Consider the following 23,867-nt stretch of genomic DNA (forward strand, 5'->3'; position numbering starts at 1 on the left):
GTCATCAAGTGATATCTTTATGTTTTTCTTTGCATATTCAATTCCACATACATTTCCATTACACATATAAGGGTTGAATAACAAGTAACATTTGGGAGAAATGCATATAATCTGAACAGTAAACAAACACTGACGATCGTTGTTAGGGCTATACACTCACACACTCCCTGTATGTTCCAATCAACCTCTATCATTAGATCACTTGTCACTGCACCTGTCACAACACATGTGTATGTGATATCAATGTAACACGATCCATCTCTCGGTACATAACAATATCACAACAAAACACTGCATCAAACACAGACTTAGTTGGTCCCACGTTGCATTTGTCTGCATCAGAATACCATTTATAACATCAGATCTTAACACGGAATTGAAGTTCACAGTTAAAACTTGTTTGTACAGTACAACATGCTGTGGTTGAGGTCTGCATCCGGCTGACCTTCTCATGAAGAATTAAGGAGATGAATCCCTACCCAGACTGATGGGACAGTGCAGAAACACAGACCTACAGTATTCTGTGAGGAGGAAAGAGGTCGTGACCTAAATGACTCACCAGTCACAGATTTAACAGCTGTGCTGAGTAGAGATGACATAACATGGACTAGATCATCTCTATTTCCCCTTGAGGCAAAGATAAAAGCACTTGATGCCTCACTTTCCTTTGCTAATGCCCTATTGCAGCTATCATTCCTACTTCCCTGTCTCTTTGTACTGATTTCACACAATGCCCGGGACCCATCCCCAGTGAAATATGTGATCAACAGCTGCATCTAAATTTGATGTCTCCTCTTACAAAAATGGTGCTGTAGAGCCGCACGAGCCCATTAGAGAGTGCTAGAGACCACTTCTAGTCAGTAAATAAGTTACAGCTTAACAGGTTTCTTTCAAGTAAAATCATTTTGTGGTAAACTTCGCAATAATCTAAATCTATTAATAGACAATCCCCGCCTTTAATGCAGACTATGCGTTACTATCTACATAGACAGACTAGCCTGTCAGTCAGTGCATATAGTCAGTCCCACTACTGGAGACCTGAAGAAAAATAAGCTACAGTAGAGACAGGTGACAACACCAATGGCAATACTTACAAACTGCTGACAATATATACATTTAAAATAAATATTCTCTGTACATAAAATTAATTCATTATTAGATTTAATTAGTTTCCATCATCAGATCTTTCTGATTGTGCCTCCATTGATCATATTTCTATTATATATACTCTACGATACAAATTATCAAATAAAAAATTGTAAGGAGGAGGAAAAGGGCAAAGGCAGGATTCAAACAGGAAAATGGAAAATAGAGAGCTAGACTGGAGACACAGAAGGAGAGAGGAAAGAGCCCCAAGAAGGACAAAGGAGGGTGATGGCTAATAGTTTCTAAATCTTTCCAATTAAGACTGTGCTTTGAGGTCTGGGTGTATCTCTGGCTAAAATCAGAACAAAGGCTGTGAGAAACTGAAATAAACTAAAAAAAAAAAAAAAAAAAAAAAAAAGCTAGTACAGGGGGTTACCCTGCTTGGCAGGGAGAGATATGGGACCCCGTAACGGAGAAATCAAAGTTGAAAAAAGTGCTGCATAAATTTACAGAGATAAGAGGGAGATAATAGGGTGAATCTCTCCTCACTTGGGGGATACCGAATCAAAGTCTCCCCACAGGTCAGAGCTGGCTGTGGTGGTGGGGTTAGATGGAGCCACTGAGTTGGAGTTACTGGAGTCCAGGTCTAGCAAACAACCTGTTGGTTAAAAAATAAAACAAAACAGACACATAATGCACCTCTGAAAAAGTAGCAAAAAACAAAGATTTCTGATGTGGTTATTTTTTTCTCATCAGTCTAAGAATCCAGCAATTTTAGGCAGGATTTCAATAAATGTCTTGTAAATTCCACTGACTGTGAAAATTGTATTTTCTTAAAGGGTCAATTCACCCAAATGACAAATAAACTTACAATATTTTTCCACTTACCCTGGTGGTATCTAGCCCTGCAGACAGTTTCAGTTTTATGTGCTGAGGTTCTGAGAAGTCACCCTCTAAAACCTCTGCTACCATCAAAACACACTGGAGGTAAAAGGTAAAAGTTACATTTGAAACTCAAAAGCAATGAGTCTTTCCACAAACAATATCCCTTTTACTGTGGACCATCCCCACACCTTATTACTAACAGTTTTCTTAGGGACCACTTCTTTGGTAGAGAGTAGCTCCAGCGAAAACAGCCCGTGTAAAATCCTGAGAAATCAGGACATCATCAGTGCAAAGACAAATTGCTGCTTAATTTTTCAAATGTCTTTCAATGCTTTGAGCACAGCGACAAAGATTCATCTCCATTGTATTCAGATGGCTGCAGAAATCTCACAGATAGGCATCTTCAAACTTCTGCACATGAAACTGAAACGGCGTAGACGGTAGATACAGCTAGGGGTATGTAGAAAAATATGACACTTTTTAGTTTTGAAAGATAAATCAAACTGATTTGCAGTGTAAAAGCATATATACTACCGAGGGCCGGAGAGGATGGGGCAACTATATTTCTTTAAAGGGAATTTAAAGGGTATTTTACAACTGGAGTCTATCTGTCATAGTTTTGGCTGGTATTCCTGTACTATAGGTCAGCATAACATTGCACTCACCAACTTCATTGTAAAGACTGTGGATACAAGCGCTCCACTGGAAACAACTTTACAACATACCCCAAAGGGGCCAAGGAAATACAAGCTTTCACCAAAGAAATAACTTTCCTCTGCTTCATATTGCCCATTTACATGAACTTTCATTCTGTATCACTCTGAGGTTTCACAGTCAAGTCTCATTTCATGTCCCACTGTAAATGAAACAGCTGCACCAATCTAAAACGACCTGCAGGTTGAACATTGAAGTAAAGCAGAGAGATAGTTGGGGTAATAATGTTTAATGCTTACCTTTGCTTTACGCTTCCAAAAAACTGCCTTTGACAACTGAGTTACGATTGGGCCGAGCTATTTCCGGCAGTGCGCTCAGGTGTGCTGTCTCTGAGAATGATGTTATGCTTACCCATGGATGTGATGGCCAAAAGTATGATTTGAATTTTATACGTATGAATTTTACTCCAAATTTTGTTTTGGCGTGATCACAAGGAATACATTTGGTGATCTGGAAATATCACAGTTGCTTTTTGAAATCACAGATATAATGTCTTCTACTTTCTGTAATCTTGACATACATATATTATTGTGTAACAAGCTATCAAATAGCTTCCTTTTGATTTTGGAATAATTATCTTGTGATTTCAGAAATCACAAAATAATTCACAGCTGATCATGATCAAAACCTATCCTTTATTATTATTATTGTTATTCAATTTTGTTATGTTTATGTTTCATTGAGCTTTTAGCAGAGATCTTTGCATACGCATGTAGCTTCCTACCTCACCTGCACAACCTTCTGTTTATTTTGGATTCATTATAACTGATTATATGTAGAAACACACACAAAACAGACTGTAATTAGGTGCACGAAATGTCCAGCTTTCTGTACTCTAGGTTTATAATTACTTACCAGTGTCACTTCCTCCTGCAGATGGCTGTGTATTATGATTGGTAGACCTGGATGAAGGCGGTGGGGCCAGCTTGCCCCCGGGAGGAGGAGGAAGGAGCCCAATGCCACCTGAACTCTGTGGACGAGACCTGTCCTTCTTTTTTGATTGCTAGAGAAGGTATAAATGGGAGAAACAAAACTGGGTGAGCGTGTGTCAGTCTGAACAATTTTGCACTTACAATACATTAACACGGATACTTCGTAACACAGATCGTGATTTAATTCGCACCCGTCACTTAACGTGGTTTCATTTGTTAAAGCAGGAGTATACCTTTGGTGGTTCACTCATCAAAAGCAACAAAGTCTGACAAAGACACATTTCTATTGTATTATACTGCTTTTAAAAGATTTGGCACCAAACTGAAAGAAATGTTGCTTTTTCACTAATCTCCAACCTTATAACCATTCAATTTTATGAAAATAAGGTCACCCCAATATTGAGAGTAATGGTCTGTCCTTCTTTGAATCCCAAGTCTAGTTTCGGAGTGGAGTCTGGAGCCTGCGCCTGCTTGGTAAGTTCCTTTTCCTGTTTCACCCACCTGGAGAAAACCAGGGAGGAAGACAGACATGGAAAAATATTTTAAATAGCTGAAAAACTGGACAAAATTCATGCACTACTGAATGCGTTATGATTCACGACACACTATGGATCAGCTGCATACTTAAAGTGGTCTTGCAGTGCAACATTGAAGTCAAAGGCGTCGCCTCGGTCTCCAAATCCAATGCCTATGAAAGCACTGCGGCCTACGAGAAAATTAAGACAACAAACAAGGGTTTGAGCTTATTAAGGGGTCTGATGGTAGTACAAACAAAAACATACCGAACCTGACAGTTTCTCACAATAATCTGTACACTACAATAAACATTTCCCAAAATTTAGCGTACAGAAAAATAAAGATGTATCTCTGCCCTGCACCATCTAAACATGTTATCCTCTCAAATATAACCACATTTACAAAATATTCATGGTGTAACAACAAACAGTTCACCCACCATTGTCATCCTGGATGCGGAGCACAAAGTAACGGCTTGAATCACTAACTGTTTCCACTGCGATGCCAGGGTACTCCTCAACTGGTGCCTGGGCAAACAACTCCCCTGTAGAATAGAACAAAAGAAACATGTTAATGATCTATTTGGAAAATTGTCCAGAGGATCATGAAGACACATTTATATTTACTAATCCAAATCTCAACTGAGAAAGCTTAAGATTGAAAATAGGACCCAATATGCAAAATGGATCCATATTCCAGTATTAAATAATGCTAAAATGTGTCATTATGAGGTGCAAACTGAGGGCAAGAAGTATGCTAAGTCCCTAAAATGCTTGGATAGAGACAGAAAGAGATTATCAGCCTGTTTGCCTGAAAATAAACTGCATGCTTGGACATTGGCTAGGTCACCTTGGAAGACTTGAGTAACATAGAGGGAGACGGTAGAACAGGAGATTACACAGTGAAATGATTTACATCAACAGCAGTGCCAGTAAACAATGGCAGTGTCCGGTCTGCTTCTCTCTCACCAGAGATTTTGTCTTCCAATTTCACGTAGGCCACTTTGCCCCGGGCCGTCACACGCATGCGTCCCGTCCAGTCAGGAGTATCCAACTTCCAATCTGCAGCCCTGGGACACAGACAGACAGACAGGCAGACAGACAGACACACAGGCAGTCAGGGAGATGGTGTGATGCAAGTGACAGCACTTTGTGACTGCAGGAGTTGGTGGGAGCAGTTTTTTAAGATTGATGTTGACATGGAGGGCAAGAATAGGGAAGATAAACAGGAGACAGGAAAGAAAATTTGCGTTTTGTGTGAATGAGTCTGTTAGTGTGCGTCATTGTTATGATTTGTCCCACACTCAGACACACTGTTAGCTATTTTCTATGGGAACAAAACATGACTAAAGCATCAGAAAGACATTTCACTGAGACCTTAGGCTGAAATATTACATCATCACCCTTACTCACTATACATATGGTCACTGGTTAACCAATCATATGTCTCAGGGGACTCAAGCCTATCCTACTGTTTGGTTGGAGTAATGTCCACTCTGATGCAGCTGCAGCGGGTAAGGCTGAAGGACCAGCCAATGAAAAATGGGGTAAGCAATCCTATGTCAACCTTTTAAAGAACCAATCTCCTGCGCGGTCACTTAGAAGCATAATGGAAAGGCAGACAAACGCCCAGACAACATTGTCTTTCCATTGGAGCATCCATGTTCACTCCTTGGCATCAAGCAGCATCAGCCCTTTAACACCAAGTGTCCTTGAGCAAGACATTGACTTATTTACAGCTCCAGGAATGCTCCTCTGCTATATCACCTACACACAAGCAAAATGAGAGTCTCTAGACCAAAATAAAGTATAATTCCCTATAAAATCACTTGGGACTTTGGAGCAGTGTAAACACGATTTCCCCCTCCGACGTGCCATTGGAGGAAAGCCTATAAACGCACGGACACTGACAGGCATGTGGCCAATCCCCAGTCCCCGGTGTGCAGGTACAAACCCCAACCGTTATTAGCTTATTTTCCGCCGTGACCTTGCAAATACACAGCGAAGAAACCCAGCGCACAAACTACGGCCGCTGCTACGTGAGGCTGCGTGATTAGGGGATGAGCTCGGTAGGCGGATCGCCGAGGCAACGGCGGCTAAAGGGCGAAGCTCGCGGATGCCGGGTCAGAAAGCTCGCCGTCAGGCCGCTGCCCCGGCGCCCCCCCCCCCTAACCACCCCACCTCACCTGATAGCCCGGTTAGATGCTCTCGGTGGGATTCGGTAAACGTTGACTTCAGGTTTGACACAGAGGACCGACTCGTACTCGAACTGACCCTCGGTCGCCATCTTGACTTTTAGTCAGTCAGTCAGTCAGTGCACGCCGGTGGTGGCGACGGTGAGTGGTGTTGTGTCCGTGCGGCGTTAACGGTTGCGTGACCGTAATAGATGGTGTATTTGCGCACAAGCTGGCAGTTTCAGTATTGCCCTTAAAGGGTCAGTCCGCCTATTTTACACATAAATCAGTTTATCTTGGAGGGTACTATTGAGCCAGTGTCAAGTCACAAAAAATGACTCGAGGTACAAAACCTGAATAATTTTGGCTTGGGCTCAGACTAAAAAAAATATCTGAACAGAAAATCTACGGTAAAACTGGAGCGTGGACTTTGAAAGAAGTGCGAATTCGAAGGCCCGAGTTTGTGCTTCTCCTGTGTTAACATATATTGATTCATAACCATCGGTCAAATTAAACCCAGAAGGTCGTTTAAAAACACTTGCCGCTATTCTGACCCTCTGGATGAAACAGATATTCAGTCATCTGAATGATAAAAAAAAAGATTTTTTAACGTGTTTCCCAAGTTGCGACTATTTAAAATCAAAAGCTACCTACATAGGAAACAGTCGATTTGATTGAATATTTTTATCCAGATGGTTAGAAGAGTCTGAGGATTTTGAAAGTACTGCCTGACCAGCGGTAAGTATTTTTAAACGACCTTCTGGGTTTTTAGGACATCCCCTGATTATTATTTTTTCAGAAACTAATGGTTACCTCTGACCAGCTTGGACCATTGTTATTTTTTTTATTATTATTAAATGTCTCTCTCCAAACTTTATGAAAGTGCGATAATCTATAACTTGTGTAACAACAATGCTTTACATTTAGCTTTTATTAACAGCAGTTAGCTGAATAGTTGGGGAATATTTTTTGAAAAGGTTGCATTAGCTAGGCTAACTGCTTGCAAGCTAACATCAATAACACAAGACAATATATCATCGTTTATTATTTTATTTCATATGACCTTATTGCTACAGAAACAGCAAACAGAAGCTACCGAGTGATGAAAGCCTTGCAATAACTTGAATTCAACTATTTTTTCTGGGGTTTTTTTTGTTTTGTTTTTAATTCTCAGTTTAGCAATTGTAGTGATAGATCAACATGTTTTTTCTCTATAGAAAATAATAGAGTTATGATAACAGGAAGTCACAGGTATGTTTCACAGTCCAAGAAGTTTGAAGGCATCTCTCAAATCTTCTGTTTCACATGGCTGAGAAAGAAAGACAGAAAGAAAGGAAGAAAACATGCCATTACTAGAATTTTAAACATATCATTACTGGTTTGACCAAATCCTGTTGGTTGACGAAAAATGTGGAATGGTAAATCTTCTACCTGGAGAATGCGTTGAAGTTTTCTGGCAAGGCGAACAGAGTTTTGGTGCATGTCATCCCAGGCCTTGAAGCGGCTCTCTTTACGAGCAACAAAGGTCTGCCAGCAATAGAAGAAGTCTGAGGAGAAAGGAAAAAAGTAATTGTTGACATCCAGAGCGTGATCATAATAAGGAAAACAATGGCTTTTTGGGTGGAATTTGGCGTGCTTAACCTTCCACATGTTTTCTAGCTCTAGAGTCATATACATGTCTGCTCTCTTTTTATACTTCTACCACATATACACAGATTTATGCCTCCACCTTTGTAACTCATGACTGTGATCTGCACTCCAGCTTTTTTCAGCATCCTTAGGCCCTCTCTCTCTTGGCTGTCTTCCATGTCACAGAAATAAAGGCGAGAGACGAAGATCCTGAGGCGAAGGTTGGGTGTCTGGCGGAGGAAATGTGCCAGTCTGATGGAGCAGTTGGCACAGGGAGACCAGGAGCAGAACCAGGTGATTGAGTAACTGAGCTTCCCCTCTCCAGCAACTCCATACCCCCACAGACCAGGGCACAAGGCTCCCAGGTAGCGCAGAAACAACATCTATGGAGAAATTGGAGAGTGGAGAAGATAATAGAAATATACTGTAATCACCCTATACATTCATTTGTTATTTCCTGCTTCTCCTGTGAACAGACCCATTTTATATGCTACCCTGTTTTCACCCACATTATTTACCTCTACATGGCAGCCATTGCGATTGCGGAGATGTCCAAAGTCAAAGGTCAAGGAGTCTGGGCCCACTCGCCTCTTTACTACAAAGCAGAGGTATGTCTCGTTCCGGCCCCTGGCCCAGCGCACATTCTTGTAATGGAAGATGAACTTTTTTCGGGGCAGAAGCACACTGAGACAAAGGGACAAGCTAATGATGTGATGCAGGAAGGGTGGGCATAGTACATCTTACAGAATATTTAAAGTTGTTTTTTAAAGACCAGTTGAATTTACAAAAATCACCATCATCATCTGAATACCATACTTTTTGGTGACAGATAATTTCAGTGGTATTTAGCAGAGGCTTGTCATTTTATGCCAGGAAAGTCTCACAAAAATTCTATTAAGGAATTGATTAAATTACCATTCTAACATATTACTATTCAGATGACTCACACATTAATTCAAGTTTTAATCCAACAAGTTAGCACAATAAATTCATGTAAAACCTGTGGTTAACCAGTTGTGAGCGATGGACAGTCAGCCAACATTCACCACTTTCCCTCACTCTCACTTTCACAGCTTTTAGCGAAACCAGGACAGTTGTTAAACACTCGTTAATACTGAAACCTCAATTAATAATTCTCAGGAGTAAAGTGTCATAATAACTCAAACAGATTTACATTGAAGAATATCTCATATTAGCATCAAAGTATGGTAGTATGGTAAAAGTTTTTATAAAAAATTTGCAACTTTATAAAAAATGATTTTTTTTTCATTTAATAATATGCATTTGCAATCTGTATAAATATGCTTCAAACAGAAAGACATATACAACATATAAGTAGAATGTATCCATTTTGCTCACCTGTCTAGCTTTGTAATCATTTTGAAAGACGCGCTTTGCTTTGTCACTCAACAGGCATGGGTAATGAATGGAGGAAAATGAGAAAGAGCGAAAGTGTGTGTGTGTGTGTGTGTGTGTGTGTGTGTGTGTGTGTGTGTGTGTGTGTGTGTCTGTGATGGGGACTTAAAGGGAGGGAACTGAGAACATATACCTCTAAACATAAACATCCTGCATAGAACAGAGGCAACTTCTGGTTGGACAGAAAGATTTTTCAAAGTATATAAGAGGGCGTGATACAAAAGAGGTGGATATATTGTATTGTCTTGCTGCAAAACAATTAAAGCAATACATGACCTACTCATCTGCCAATGTTTATTTTTTTATGGGCATTGTGGTTTCATTTCTATCTTAAAAAAATAGAGATTAGTTCATATATTGGTTAAAGTGAAACCACTCATTAAAGGAATTTTATTTGGGAAACATATTACAACACAAAGATTTTACAAAATAATCTGAGTGACCACACATGAGAGTGAGAGTGTTTGACGTGATTTGTAACCTTTGGAGTTTTTCACAGACGTCAGTAAACTGAGCCAACTGGATGGAACTTTCCAAACACTTAAGACTCATCCAGTCCCCAGTCCCTCCACTTTAGTTTTCCCACATCATTAAGTAAGAACTGTCAGATACATTCTCACGTTGATGTACTGAGGGATCGCCACCAACCCTACCTGTAATTCACCCTCTCCACCTATCTGGCCGCCTCACCCCTCTGGACCGCAAGATTTGGTGGAGCCATAGGTGTCCCCAGACCTTGGAGGCCCTGACACCTACTATGTCCTCCAATCTGGGTTTTCCCGAACTGTGTAAGGTTGGGACCAGAACTGTAATCAACCTCCCTCACTCTACGTGTCTGCTAGACTGACCGGCCAGCTGACCGACCACAGTGTGTGGATAAATCTCACTCATAAGCCTTTGAACCATCAGAAGCTGTCATCCACCCTTGCCAAATCAGGATGTGTATTATTTTGCTCTCGTCTTTTCTTTGCTCTGTCTGTTTTAACTCTGGCTCAGTCTGCTCACTCAGTGGTACTGCATGCAGGCATCCTGCTTTCCCATGACTCCCCTCACCCTCTCATGCACTCTGTGGTTTGGGGAATTCACCGTTTCCCAGGGTGGCTGTTTTTGGAGCTCATCTGTGCGTGTATGTGCGCATGTGTGTGTTAGCCATCTGTATGAGCATGTCATTAACACTATGTCACAACAGTCTATATGTTATACATCATCTGGAACAAATTAATCTAATTTATCCTATGATTGTGTGGTGCCTCAAAATTTAGAATGATTCACGTGTATGTTGTGTCAGTATGCCCAGAGCAACCTCACATCATATTGCATTACTCTGACAATGTCTCTGTACATTTGTTCTTGTGTGCATGCGTCTTTTCCAGAATTCAAGAGGCTGATCAAATGCAAAACTATATGAAACCACTTCCCACCCAGCTCTCTGGGTTTGACCACAGCTGACCAAGGTCATCTCACAGTCACACACGGACACTCACGTGCACTACCACCCCTCTAGTGCACTGTTTGTGTGTGTGTGGTGGAGCAGCTCAGTATGGCCAGACATGGCTTTGCATTTAACCCATAGTCAGGGGCAGAAACCGGGTGTAGGAAATGCCAAGTCATACTTTCCGAAACCCACCCGCCCACACCCTGCACACGCGTGTACACACACACACGCACACTTACACGCAGCCATACCGTGCAGACGCACATGACCACAGTCACAAACAGACTTTCTTTCCAGTGTGTGAACTCACATCTGTTTCCTGACAACAATAATAGCTACAGATCGGGCGGGTAGAGGCCCAGCTAACAGGTGTCTGCTCTTTGACAGTCATGAATAAACAACCTGATGATGGCCAAGAAGTGTCACAAGTAAAAATACAGCTTTTACAAGAAAATGGCCTGACCACACACTTAGTTGTGCTCTGTTGTGTTACTGCTCAGCTTTTTCATCAAAGTTAATTAAAGGACGGTGATTTTCCACTAGACTGTGCATGATCGAGAGGTTGCAGTAAAGTATAAGCTTATATTTGTCCTCACATCAGGTGAGATATGCTTCCTTCCCACACCCATTAACATTGTACAAACATCCTGTGGTGTTTATCTGTGGCAAGCTGATGCTATACTGACATCGTTTGAGGTTAGCAGTAGGGGAGATTCGCAATGCAAGCGTTAGGGCTGCTAACCATATTAAGGTTAGCCTCAGACTGGGGCTGTGTGCACTTCCCCACTTAGATATATAAACTGCCATTCACCTGCAAACCACACATTCTTGAGCACATATTTAATGTGCTGTGCTAAATTCTGCAATGCAAATGAGTTTTGAAACACTAATATCAAAGTAGATTTAAGTAGGAGTGATTTTGTAAATTGTCAGAGCTGCAACTAATTGTTACTTTTATTTCATATAAGTTAATATATATTTGTTATTAATCTCTTGATTTAATATTTATTGATGTTATCATAGCCCAAGGTGATGCCCTAAGACTGTTTATTTTGTGTGACAAGTGGTTAAAGTGGACAAATGCATCAACTTTACAATGATATAAAAAAGCATGCAAATCCTTGAGAGACGTTTACCAGAAAATGTCTCTCATTTTTAGGACAAATAATATAAAAGGATAAAAATAATGATGCCAAATAAAAATTTCAAAACTGTGATTAATATTCTATCAACCAATTATTCAACATACATTTTCGGCGCTAAAACATTTAGTTAATGACTGACACATACTACGATTATCAACAATAATGAATGCAGAATTTGGAATTCTGAGGCAGTGAGGTCCCTGCAATGTTGTAAAATAAAACAAAGAAAACCAAAATGAAAGAGAGAAGGCTGAAGAAAAGGGAGGAGGTTCTGTTTTTGCAGACTCATGGACCAACATAATGTACATGAATGTGAGCAGTGGCAGCCAAGGGGTGCAGAAAGATACAAGCAGACAAATGCAGATTCATATAAACCACACATACTTCCTATACATTCACTGTACATCCTCCCACTGATCTGTATGGTTTCACACACCAACAAATGTGTGCAATGACTCATATCCAAACACCATTTACCTTATTGAATTTAATTTTAAAAAAGACATTTCCTCTGCAGACATTTTACATGAATATTTTACTTGATTACAAATGATAGAGAACGCCTGAGGCATCATGATGTCATTTTTCAATTCTTAAATAATAGATAACCACTTGTTCCGTGAAAATGGAGAGATGGTGCTTTAAATGATAAAAAGGTGAAAACATAATTAAACTCACAAATTGAACAACAACACATAAAGTAAATATATACTGGCTTAAATAACACAAATATTTAATAAATTATTAACTTAACAAACAAAAATCCAAACATGTTGCAGCAATGGCACTATCACCTTCAGCAAAGATCCACAAGTTTATATTAACTCTTCTTTCCCTTTAGCCATCCCTGGGACGTACTGCCACGTTTTTCACTCCATGAGTCTATCATCACTCAATCAGAGGTCTTTATAAAACACCTTAGTGAGGTGGTATCCAAGAAAGCCTCTCTCTGGAGTCTCCAGCTTCATCTCCTCATCGCCTTCTTCATCAGTCCCCTCCCCCAAGTGCTGATAGCCCAGTTTCCTGAAGAAGGACTCCCCCACCTTAGAGGGGTAGGGGACATGTGCATACACTCTGTGTGCCCCAGTCTCCCGCTCTCTCTGCTCCAGACTCTGGACAAGCAGCCGACCCAGGCCCTCCCTGCGATACCAGCAGCCTGTCACCAGCCTGCAGATCCTCCTGATACCCGCTTCCTTCTCACTCTCTCGGAAAATGCAGCCCAGGATCTCCCCCTCGCAGTCTGCCACCCAGACCTGTCCCGCTGCCTGTTCCCTCTCTGGGGTGACTTTCTCTGTTGACATCTCCTTGTCCTTGTCTTTGGATCCAATTCTGCTTCTTGGCTGAAGAAAAGACATTAGAGTATACGGCTGCAATTTTTAGTCACTGGAATTAAAAGAAAACTACGCAAAAAATTAAGAATTTCCAGCAAACCAGTAGACTCACCTTTTTTGTCAGTTGTGTCTTGCCACTGATCCTACAGTACGGATTCTGCAGTGTCTCATCCTGTGTTCCTCGATAGCTGCTGCCCACATAGTCCCAGTAGGGGCGGCTGCTGCCCAGAACCCCTGTGGACCGTGGCATGGTGATCTTGAGAAAGATAATTAGCAGGAAGACAGGAATAGCGAGGGCCAGGATAAAGGAGTGGACAAGGCAGCGTAGGATTGAGGAGAAAACAGCCAAAATGAAGAGGCAGAGCGGACGAGTGAGGATGTGGAGGATGAGACGGTTTTCTGTGCCCTCCGAGCCCTCCTGGAAAGAAATTGACACAAATTAAAAATCCAATTAAGCTCAAGCCTCAAAAGGACAGGGATACATTTCTACATCAACTCATATGAAGGCAGCCTGTCCAAAACTTGATCTGCATATGTTGTGCCCACCTTGATGAGGTCTTTGATCATCTCTATGTCGTCCTCCCTCATCCTCCTCATCACCACCTGATCCAGCTCCAGCCTCACCATGTTTAGGCTTTATGCTCAAACAGCAGGCGTGCTGTTTCTACACACAGTATGCTGCAAACTCCAACATCAAGACCGTGTGCACGGGGAACCTACAAAAAGACATTTACAGAGGAGTAATTGGACAGGAGAATGTAATTTCTTCTGGTAAAACAGGCGACAGTGAAATGCAGCTTTGGGATGTTTTACATTAAATCATGCATATAAATGATACTGTTGGCCTTTTTGTGTTATCTGCACTGACAGTCATGTTTGAGTGGAAATGGGCCAGTGAATCTCCAACACTCATATTATGCATGACGTAAGACTGTAAGACTTCACATGCAGTGGGCCAGTACGTGCAACGTTCACAACTCACACACGCCGATTCCAAACAACAAAGACAGACAGGGATTATCGAGGATTTGGAGCATGAATGCTATCACCATCTTAATTGTACAATGCACGCCATTTTAGCTTTCATCTTCATGTTCAACCGTGATCATCAAAGGTAAAGTCGAAAGCGACAAGACCTCTTTCAAATCCTTATATGGTTATTACAAAGTGCTGCGGTCTCCTGACACATGTAGCCCCCTTGCTTCTGCTCGGAAACCCGGCCCCGCTTACCTTCTGCACAACGCAGCTCAAATCAAGCTGAAGATGGGAAACACACACACTCTATGTGTCTTTGTTGCTCAGTCCGCGTTAGGGTCGGCACGTTTGATTGAATGACCACAAAGTCGTGTCTTGCTCAAAAAAGGAGCAATTCTGATTACAAACGTACTCCGCCCTGCGTCGCATTACATGTTTTCAGTGTGTCGAGGTACGCCATTTGCGTACGTACAATGCGCACTGCGCAAACGCTTAAACAGCGCTCCAGTTGCGGTGACCTTTCCAGGCTTAGTTTATAAAAAAGGAAAAAAAAAAAAAAAAACCTGAAACCAGAAGCTAATAGTAAAAAAAAAAAAAAAAACTAAAACAGTAAAAAGGGATCAAAAAGACAAACGATTAAAGGTAAAACAAAACACATTTATTAATATTTAGCTACTATTTATTATTACCATTGTTAAGAAAGTAGGCCATTTACAACATTTATTCACAAACTTATTTACTTAATAAACAAACTGCCAATAACAGTATCATTTAAACTAATATATTTAGGAATATTCTGAGGTCCATGTACAGCCTATTTGAATGTATAACATTTCTAGTTTGTGGCACCATGGCATTACAACACCGTACTCATCTAACTGCATGTTCTTTCTCAGTTCCAGGAGAACTCAAACTGACTGAAGTGCTAACACACTGAGCTCACAAATAGTGAGGCATTCATTCAAACACACTATTTCCCCTCTAACATGCACATTGGTTTCATTTAGAGAACTTCATCTCTTTAGAGTTAGATATAGGTCCATTTCTTATTGTGTCTTCAGTTGATGTCTGTACCTCTGTATTGGTTGCAGAGTTGTGTTCCTTTACAGACTTTTCATTCACCTCTGCAGTTAAACTCTCATATTTTACCTCACTACTTTGTGAGATCTCCCCATCCCCTCCTCTCTCCACCCTCCCTTCCCTTAAGCTACTGGTGCTGACCTCAATTATGACAATTTCCTCTCCACTTTCCAGCTGAAAAATACTTTCCATGGCCCCTCCACCCTCAGTAACCCTACCACTTGCAGCATTGCAACCTGCCCCTTCTTCTCCCATCATTCCCCCGTCACCTTCTATCAGGGCTATCATCTGCATACCCTCCTCAGTTTCCTGCCCAATTTTGTTCTCACCCCCGAGTTCAAACACCACCTCCTGCCCATTAAGGGGCATCAAACCTTGGGTTGATGTGCAGGAAAGCTGCAGGCTGTTGTCTTGCCCTTGGCTGAAGGTGGCACTGGAAGGACCGCTGTCCTGTGCCTCAGTATGGAAATGGAGGACATAAGACTCTCCCTGGCTGCTCTCCTCTCCTGTATGTCTCTCGCCCTGCTTTTCTCCACCCCAGTTGTGCAAGAGTGACATCATCCCACCCTTATCCCCCTCCTTTTCTCCTTCACCTTGGCCATTTGTCTTAAACTGAAGCACAAGTGACTTACCCTCTCCACCCATTCCGCCATCGACTGCCTCTGCTGATGCATCCCCTTCAAACTGTAATACATATGACTCCCCACCTTCCTCAATATTCATCCCTTCCTTTGCCTGTTCTTCATTATCAAAACATAACACAAACTGTTTCCCTGTCATAGTCTCCCCTGTACTCATTTGCCCAACATGGCTATGAGGTTTCATTTCCGGAGTAGCAGGAATAGGAGTAGAAACTGATGCTGTCGCTACTGTGGTGGCTGGTGAAACCATGGTAACAGCTGATGGGGGTCCTGAGGTGTCCACCGTGGGGACTACAGAGATGGAAGATGAAAATGTTGGGACAGTAGTGCAAGATGTTGACAAGGGACAGTGGGAAACTGTGGATTCAGATGATGGTGATGACTCTGTGGTAGTGTTAGCAGCACTAATAGTCTGTGTGACACTTTGTGTCACATTACAGTTCAATACTGACAAAGCTCCACCTGCAGGTTGACTGATACAAGCTGTTTGAGACTTCTGAAGAGTAGCTTTTGGTTTGCGCCCACGTCTGCCCCGTGCTGTCCGTGTGCTTCTCCCTAATATGGGTTTAGTCAGTAGGGAGCTAGCTGACAGGGTGTGTGTTGGTGTGGCAACAAGAGTGTTTGCATTGTTATTGTTGTTGGTGATTATGATCCTGGTCGGCTGTTGTTGCTGTGATACAGTTGGAAACTGTGGTATCTGAGTCTGTGTTTGGTTTAGGACGGGCTGGAGTGCTTGAATAGTCTGGAGTACAGGCAGAGTCTGAGGCTCCGTAGATGGTGGAGGGTTGTTTGTTGTGGGAACAAGAATCAAGCTGGACTGGCTGCCATTGTTGGAGGGGCACTGCAGCAGGAGGAAGTTTTGGGGCTGGGACGGAGGTGGAGGTGGAGGAGGAGGTGGAGGGGCAGGTGTAGGGGATGTCAGAGGAATGAGCTGCAGGCCGCTGGCTGTCTGAATCATAAAGTAGTTCTGGGAGGTGTTGGGGGGAATATTAAGCGCTGGCTGGGACACAATCAGGCTGCCATTGTTTCCTGAGGCTTCCAGGGTGATGGGGTTGAGCAGGGTTGTGGTTGTTGTTACTCCTCCAACACTGGCTTTCACAGCCACACCCTCTTTACCTCCACCACCAGGGCAGGGCAGGGGAACACCACTGCCATGGGTACGGATGTGCCTCTGCAAGTAGGAGTGCATGACGAACTCCTTGGAGCAGTACGGGCATTTAAAGTCCTTGCGTGAGGAGTGTGTGCGAAGGTGGAGTTGAAGGTTGGAGGAGTGTGTAAAGCTTTTGTTGCAGTGTGTGCACTGAAAGGGTCTCTCACCAGAATGGGTGCGTTCATGCTGCTCTCAGAGAAATAACAAGAGGGAAGAGAAACGGAGAAAACAGTTTGTAAGATAAGACAAATATATTATATACTGCCGATTCAAATGGCTAAGAATCTACATGAGCTCACAGCTGAATCTTTAGGATAAACTAACCTGTTTGAGGTTTGATGTCTGGGAGAAAGACTTTGAGCAGATGGAGCAGGTATGAGGCCGTAGTCCAGAGTGCATCTGACTGTGTCGACGCAGACAGCTGGTGTTCTTGAAGGACTTGCCACACTCCTTGCACACATATGGCCGCTCACCTGTGTGCTGCCGCAAATGGTACTGGTAGTGTGAGCTCCATTTGAAAGTGAGAGGGCAGTGAGGGCACTGGAATGCCCGTACACCTGTGTGTACCTGGGTTAAGTGTAAATGGTAAAAAAAAAACTTGATTACTTTACATTTTTTGGCATTATGTTTTGAGTTTTTAGTGTCCTACCAAAAGCAGTATCCAATAAAAGTACTTCAAGATTCTAAGTTATATTTACACTATCAACTGTACTTACAGCACATAACTTGGACATGTCTGTTGCACTTTGTGGTGTGGTGTAGAAGAACTCTGTCTTCCGATATGAACTAAATGCAGCCCAAGAGTGGCAGCCAGCACAGGGAACATTAAAATACATGAAGAATGCTAATGAAAAGACTGAACAACTGAAGGACTGTGTGATAATAACTATGTAGCCACAAGAGTGGTGTAACTGCAAGGTGTTATTGCACAGGAGGAAGCTTTTACTGCTGCTTTGATTTGTTTGTTGTAGATGTGTACTATACTGGAGAGCCACAACCCCTGTAAACTAAGAATGTGGAGTTCCACAACGACTAAATCATGAAATTCAGTTCCCAGATCATGGATCTTTTATTTGGAAACTTAATTTGTGTGAGAATTTATTGCAACAGAAGGGCGAGCCTTACCCTCTGATGGATTGAAAGTAGTGACGACCTTTTGAAGCTCTTTCCACACTCAGTGCAGCGATAGGGCCTTTCCCCAGTGTGATCCCTCATGTGGTACTTCAGCCCTGATGAACCTTTAAAGGCTTTTCCGCACTCTGAACAGCGGTATGGTCTCTCTGTATGAAAGTGTGAGAAACAGTGTCACATTTGTGAAAATTCAAATTAAAAAATTAGATTTTTAGACAGTAAAAACAGAATAAAATGTGTGTTTTCTATTAACCATTGTAATAATTATCACAGTAAAAAACAACCTCTTAAGCGTTAACTTATCTTGAGGATAAAGAAAGATCAAGTTCCCTGGTTGCCATAAATGTCTTATGACAACCACTTTGATTCACTGTGAATTACCAGTGCAGGTGGAAAGTATATACCAAAACACATGAGCTGATTGCCTGGGTCAAATTTCTTATTGTATAGTCAAATATGAAACATAAATCTCCATTGCCTTCTTTTTCAAATGCAGTTTTGTGTTTGTTTTGCTACAAAAATGAGTTTACCTCCAGCAGGAGCACTCTTGCTGGCTCCTGATTTTTTGGGAGCTTTGGTCGGTTTGGCTGGCTGTTCCTCTTGCTCCTCACCAACGGCAATGATGTCGACATGGATCTCCCTCTGGCCCTCCTGCTGCTTGTCAGCTTGGCTAGGGGAGGAGGGCAGGGGGAGAGACAGAGAAAGGGATGGAGGGCACACTATCTCAGCCTCTGCCTCAGCCAGGAGACGCTGCTCAGGGGTGTGGGAGTGCTGGTGGGTGAGGAGTGAGGAGAGCAGGGGAAAGGAGCGGTCGCAGGCAGAGCAGCTGAACTGGGAGCGGGACTGTGATGAAAGAGAGTGCATCTGGACAAACAAAAGGAGAGCACAGGAGATAAAGGTTATTTTAAGATGAATAATCTGTATAACAGTGTTAGCGGTAAAGCAATTATAACAGTCATTCTCACCAGTGACACATGTCTATTGAGGCCTCCACTGGTCTTGAAGGTCTTATTGCAGTAGCCACATGAGAGCCCTGCCCATGTGGTTCTGGCCTCTGGCTGAACGGTCTCAGAGCTCTGAGTCACCTCGGTGAAGCTCTGCAGCAGGTCAAACTGGGCCTGGGTGGTGCCCACATTCTGAGGACAAACCAAAGGAAGTAATACATATCAGAAACACATATGTTCAGTTTGAACTCATGGACTTTACAGCCGGGGACTTTTTTTTTCTAGATGAATTAAGTATTTATTATATAGACCGATGTATATACTGTCCATCCTTTCAATCCCACAGCACAAACATTAGTTATACATTATTCAACTTGGCTGAATAATCAGACTGAATTGCCATTTTGTTTCACCACTCAGTGAGCCTGACTTTGTTTATGTTAGCTGATGTCCCTTTTCAAAAAAATCCTGCCTACTAACCTGATTTTTTTTTTTTTTTTTGCTAAATGGGCACCCTACCTGACCTATTTGAATTGCTGAACAAATCTGAGATGTGGGTGGTGATTCAGACGTCTGGAACCAGACTACATAAAACTGCCCTTGGTCTGATTACCTGTCTAGATACCGTAATTCATTAATTTTTTTTTCCTTTTAATTAAATGTGGAAGGGTTTTATTTTTCTTTTCTCGCATTCATCCATTTGATCCCATCACTTACTGCATTGCTGCTATGTGCTCCCTCCGACAGTCCAAGAAGCACCTCTGTCGTGTGTCCATTTTCAGCCACTGTGGTAGTCTCCACCACCTCCTCAAAGTCGGCCAGCAGGTGTCCAGCACCCACAAGCCCGTCCCCAACCTCCATCCCTGCCCCAGGCCCAGCCTCCCCACTGGCCCCATGCTCCTCTGGAGCCATGTGGATGGCCTGGTGCTCCTCCAGCTCTGTTTGTGTGCCAAAGGTGTGGCTGCAGCTGCCACAGCTGTAAAGCAGCACACTGGCCCCGGTGTCAGTGCTCAGGTGAACCTCTGTCCCGATGGCCCTAGATGCACACACGTCCTCCCCAGAGGGGGTGAGGGTGAGCTGGGGGAGAAGGTTTGGATTCTGGCCAGACGAGGTGGTTGACAGGAACACCTCTTCCATGCCCACTCCCACTCCATCAGTTCCTTCCTGGCTCACAAACCCCACCATTTCCGTCAACATGGACGATGTCACTTCCTCTGCCCCTACCACCACCTCCACTACTTCATTCCCCTTCCGTGCATCTTCTCCCCTCTTTCCCTCCTTTCCTCCTGCGTTGAGGTTGGAGTGAGAGTTCTTGTGCAGGGCCAGGTTTGATGAATGTGTGAAGCTGCGTCCACACTCACCACAGATGTATGGCCTCTCACCTGTATGTATCCTCATGTGCTGCCTCAGGTTGGTGGACTGAGTGAAGGATTTGTTACACACCGAGCAGGTGTAAGGTTTGAGACCAAGATGGACATTCTTGTGACGCCGCAGACTGCTTGAGTTCTTGAAGGCCTTGGGGCAAGTGTCACAGGGGTATGGGCATTCTCCAGTGTGCTGGCGCAGGTGATACTGGTAGTGAGAACTCCATTTAAAGGTCAGGGGGCAATAGGGGCACAAGAAAGTACGCACTCCAGTGTGGACACTCTGGTGGACCTGGAGACAGACAGACAGAGATGTAAAATCCTCTCAAAACTAAGGTTGTCTTTTCCTTTCTTCTAAAATGATTTGGTTTGACATCACCTGGAGCAGAGAGGAGCGTTTGAAGGCTTTGCCACAGTCCTGACATTTGTAAGGCTTCTCCCCTGAGTGAGACCTGCAAAAGAAAATTAACTATTTAACAGCACAATTAATTATGTACAGTCATTAAAGGTGTGACACATAATTAATGTAGAAATACATGGCAATACTTTCTCTTGTAATACACTTTTATACACTGGCATAGGTCTAGCTGCATTTATTACAGGTATAGATTATGGATTTTAGATAGAAATCCTTCTACCTTAAGTATACTGTTAACCTGAATTTGGACAGGTTGAACAAATTACAAGTAAGGTAGAGATGGATCCACTCTTTGCTTCAGTAGTTTTTTCAAAGTATACTGTTCTCTGGCTGTTAAAAATATGGTCACATTACATGTCTGCCCTGTCAATATTCACTTCCTTTCCAATTCACTTCACTCAATTTCAAGCATGCATTTTCTGTTTTAAACTGCAAACTCCTAGCTGGCTCTGGCAGACTCTCCGAGCACCTAATTAAATCTGATTATCAAATTTGCATGATTGACCAATAATGCTGATGCGCCATTTGGAAATGGTGTGATCACCTTATTTTGTCAAACATTACACTACCAGACTACAAGCTCACTCAATATTTATCACTCTCCTCAAAATTTATTAACTGACCACACTGGTACCTTGACATCACGTCCTTTCTCAGCGTTGAATCTGCAGAGAATTTTTTAATGCTAATATGACTTAACCTTAAGCCTTTGGCCAAATGATGGCTGTTTAAGTGATGGCACATACTGTATGTGTATGTTAACGTGTGTTAAAAATGATTTGATTCTAAGCACCATTGGTACACATTGCTCCATTTCAGATGTTTATAAACCTGGGGGAGGGAGGTCCAATGCAGATCACTATTATAACAATGTTATAGTATGTGGATGGTAAAGATCTATTTTTTTATTACAAAAATACTAAAATAGTCGGTTATTATAGTATTGCCAAGGTATACCGTTGGTGGTAGAGCAGAGCAGAGGAGCCCTTGAATGCCTTGGGGCAGAGGTTGCAGCGATAGGGTCTCTCATTGTTGTGGCTCCGCTGGTGGTGAGTCAGCCTGGACGACCACCTGAAGCTCTTGCCACAGTCCAGACATTGAAAGGGATGGTCCGACTGCTTGGGAGGCTGGGCTGGGCCTGACACAGACGATGTCACCATGTCCAGAACCACCTCTTCTCCACCCTCTACTACCCCCTTGTCTCCCTCCACCAGCTCCCCTCTCTCCCTATCGTCCTCACCATCCTCTCCTGAGCCAAGCAGGGATGGGAAAGGAGAGAGCGAGGCGCTGGACTGCGGTGGTAAGAGTTCTGCTTGGACCACTAAGGCCACTGAGTTAGCCATTACCAGGGCAGGCTGGTGGCCGATGAGGGTATCTCTAAGAAACAGGTGTGAATCAGTGCTGGTGGAGTATCATGTTTTTTCTTTCACCTTTCCTTCGTTCATGTTTTCTTCTGTGAGTTTGATAAATTCCTTCCCTGTCAGCCGCTGGAAACACCAGCTGTCATCCCAAGTAGACAGCTCAGGACAGGTCTGACATAAAGCGAAATGGAAATAAATACAGTGTTATAAGTTGGTAACTCCTGGTAAGAATGTCCCCTTTAAATTCCTCCCACTACTTCCCTCCCACCCTCCTGTCTCTGAAGCTAGTCCCCCCTCCCTACTGTCTTTCCTCTGGCCGTCAGTCAGTTTCTGTCCGTCCCCGCAGTGCGGTGCCTACTAGCAATACATACTCAGAGGCTACAGCTAAGTTACACGTTAAGGTGCTTTAGAAGTGTATCCTAACGTATCCAGTCAGCTGTGAAAGCCAAGAAGCAACAACCACATATATCAGTTTTACAGTATAAACAAAAACAGGTACCGGCCCGCATTTAAAGCTAATCTAGCCCTCGTCAATGCGGAATAGCTTCATTAAATTGTTCGATAAGGATGTTCATGAATACAGGCTGAAGCAGTACTCACCGCGCATCTTTAACTCATGTTAAAGCTATACTGTTGATATTATGAAAATGAACTGGATACCGCATTGCTAATCCACACAACCTTAACAATAAACACAGCACAAACTAACTGCAGTTCTCCACCCGATGCCGCCTCCTAAGAACAGAGACGGCGATTGGCTGTTTGCTACAATAGATGAGCTACTATCATTGGCCCGGAGCTTCGACAGACAGATTGACGTTTTTAAACCTCATTCAAAAACCTTTCAAACTTACAAATTTGAAAGAAAGCGATTGGCAGTGATGTGTATACGCTACAAGATCTTCAAAAGTAATTTATAAAGCGTTATTCACTTGGGATATATTCCTGTTATATTCTGACTCCGGCGCACAGACTTCTGGGTAACGTAGTGTCTTTATGTGTCTGCCCTAACGTCCATCTGTCCAGGTCTACCATGCAGGTTAGGTGGACCATGTATATAAAAGATATACTCAGATCCATTGTGCACATTCTTTAGTATTTATTTCACCAAGGCACATATTTCACATTGAGGCCAATCAGTGTGTGGAAGAGGCAACTTGATGTTACAACAATAATTTAAACATGATGGTATAATAATAGTAAATAGGAATAAAAACTGTATAAAAGTACAAAAAGATGGGAGACTTGCTCCGCTGCAGCACAAAATAAATAGTTCCACCAAGGTACTTAAATAAATAGTCAATACTGTAACAAATAGTAGAATAGGAATGAACAAAAATTATAGTGATAAAATTGGTAATCTACATTATATTGTAGAAAACAACATAGTACACAAAGCTCTGTATACAACAATTTACATTCTTGTATATTTATGTACACCTGTACAGAACATAGTGTCACAATACATAGTATTTTAAGGCTTTGGGTGTTTAACTAAAAAAAAAAAAAAAAAAAAAACGACTTTTCTATCCCAAAGCACA

General features: G+C 42.5%; 4 protein-coding genes and 1 long non-coding RNA gene across 5 annotated transcripts; 1 reads left to right on the forward strand and 4 right to left on the reverse strand.

The window, feature by feature from the left end:
- Window position 1: 1 nt before the first annotated feature.
- On the reverse strand, window positions 2–6,527 carry LOC120784027 (adaptin ear-binding coat-associated protein 1-like). Its single transcript, XM_040117442.1, has 7 exons — window positions 6,319–6,527; window positions 5,102–5,202; window positions 4,573–4,677; window positions 4,242–4,323; window positions 4,010–4,118; window positions 3,541–3,688; window positions 2–1,744 (listed from the first exon to the last, which is right to left on the reverse strand). Exons 1-7 carry the CDS (start codon window positions 6,417–6,419, stop codon window positions 1,632–1,634), a joined length of 759 nt encoding a protein of 252 aa, XP_039973376.1. The 5' UTR covers window positions 6,420–6,527; the 3' UTR covers window positions 2–1,631.
- LOC120784033 lies at window positions 6,390–12,858 on the forward strand. Its single transcript, XR_005706400.1, has 4 exons — window positions 6,390–6,468; window positions 8,122–8,300; window positions 8,467–8,543; window positions 12,773–12,858. It is a non-coding gene; the product is annotated as an uncharacterized LOC120784033 (long non-coding RNA).
- Window positions 7,455–9,331, reverse strand: aicda (activation-induced cytidine deaminase). Its single transcript, XM_040117443.1, has 5 exons — window positions 9,295–9,331; window positions 8,454–8,619; window positions 8,036–8,318; window positions 7,738–7,853; window positions 7,455–7,615 (listed from the first exon to the last, which is right to left on the reverse strand). The coding sequence occupies exons 1-5, from the start codon at window positions 9,312–9,314 to the stop codon at window positions 7,565–7,567; spliced, it is 636 nt and encodes a 211-aa protein (XP_039973377.1). The 5' UTR covers window positions 9,315–9,331; the 3' UTR covers window positions 7,455–7,564.
- nat14 (N-acetyltransferase 14 (GCN5-related, putative)) lies at window positions 12,404–14,687 on the reverse strand. The gene is made up of 4 exons (XM_040117440.1): window positions 14,493–14,687; window positions 13,809–13,978; window positions 13,375–13,680; window positions 12,404–13,271 (listed from the first exon to the last, which is right to left on the reverse strand). Exons 2-4 carry the CDS (start codon window positions 13,887–13,889, stop codon window positions 12,828–12,830), a joined length of 831 nt encoding a protein of 276 aa, XP_039973374.1. The 5' UTR covers window positions 13,890–13,978; window positions 14,493–14,687; the 3' UTR covers window positions 12,404–12,827.
- Window positions 14,688–14,899: 212 nt separating this feature from the next.
- Window positions 14,900–23,100, reverse strand: znf628 (zinc finger protein 628). The gene is made up of 9 exons (XM_040117478.1): window positions 22,927–23,100; window positions 21,923–22,497; window positions 20,927–20,999; window positions 19,901–20,839; window positions 19,205–19,375; window positions 18,770–19,103; window positions 18,234–18,388; window positions 17,433–17,675; window positions 14,900–17,294 (listed from the first exon to the last, which is right to left on the reverse strand). Exons 2-9 carry the CDS (start codon window positions 22,306–22,308, stop codon window positions 15,237–15,239), a joined length of 4,359 nt encoding a protein of 1,452 aa, XP_039973412.1. The 5' UTR covers window positions 22,309–22,497; window positions 22,927–23,100; the 3' UTR covers window positions 14,900–15,236.
- Between the last annotated feature and the right edge of the window lie 767 nt (window positions 23,101–23,867).

This window comes from Xiphias gladius, chromosome 22, assembly GCF_016859285.1.
Source record: "Xiphias gladius isolate SHS-SW01 ecotype Sanya breed wild chromosome 22, ASM1685928v1, whole genome shotgun sequence".
In the NCBI taxonomy this organism is placed as follows: Eukaryota; Metazoa; Chordata; class Actinopteri; order Istiophoriformes; family Xiphiidae; genus Xiphias; species Xiphias gladius.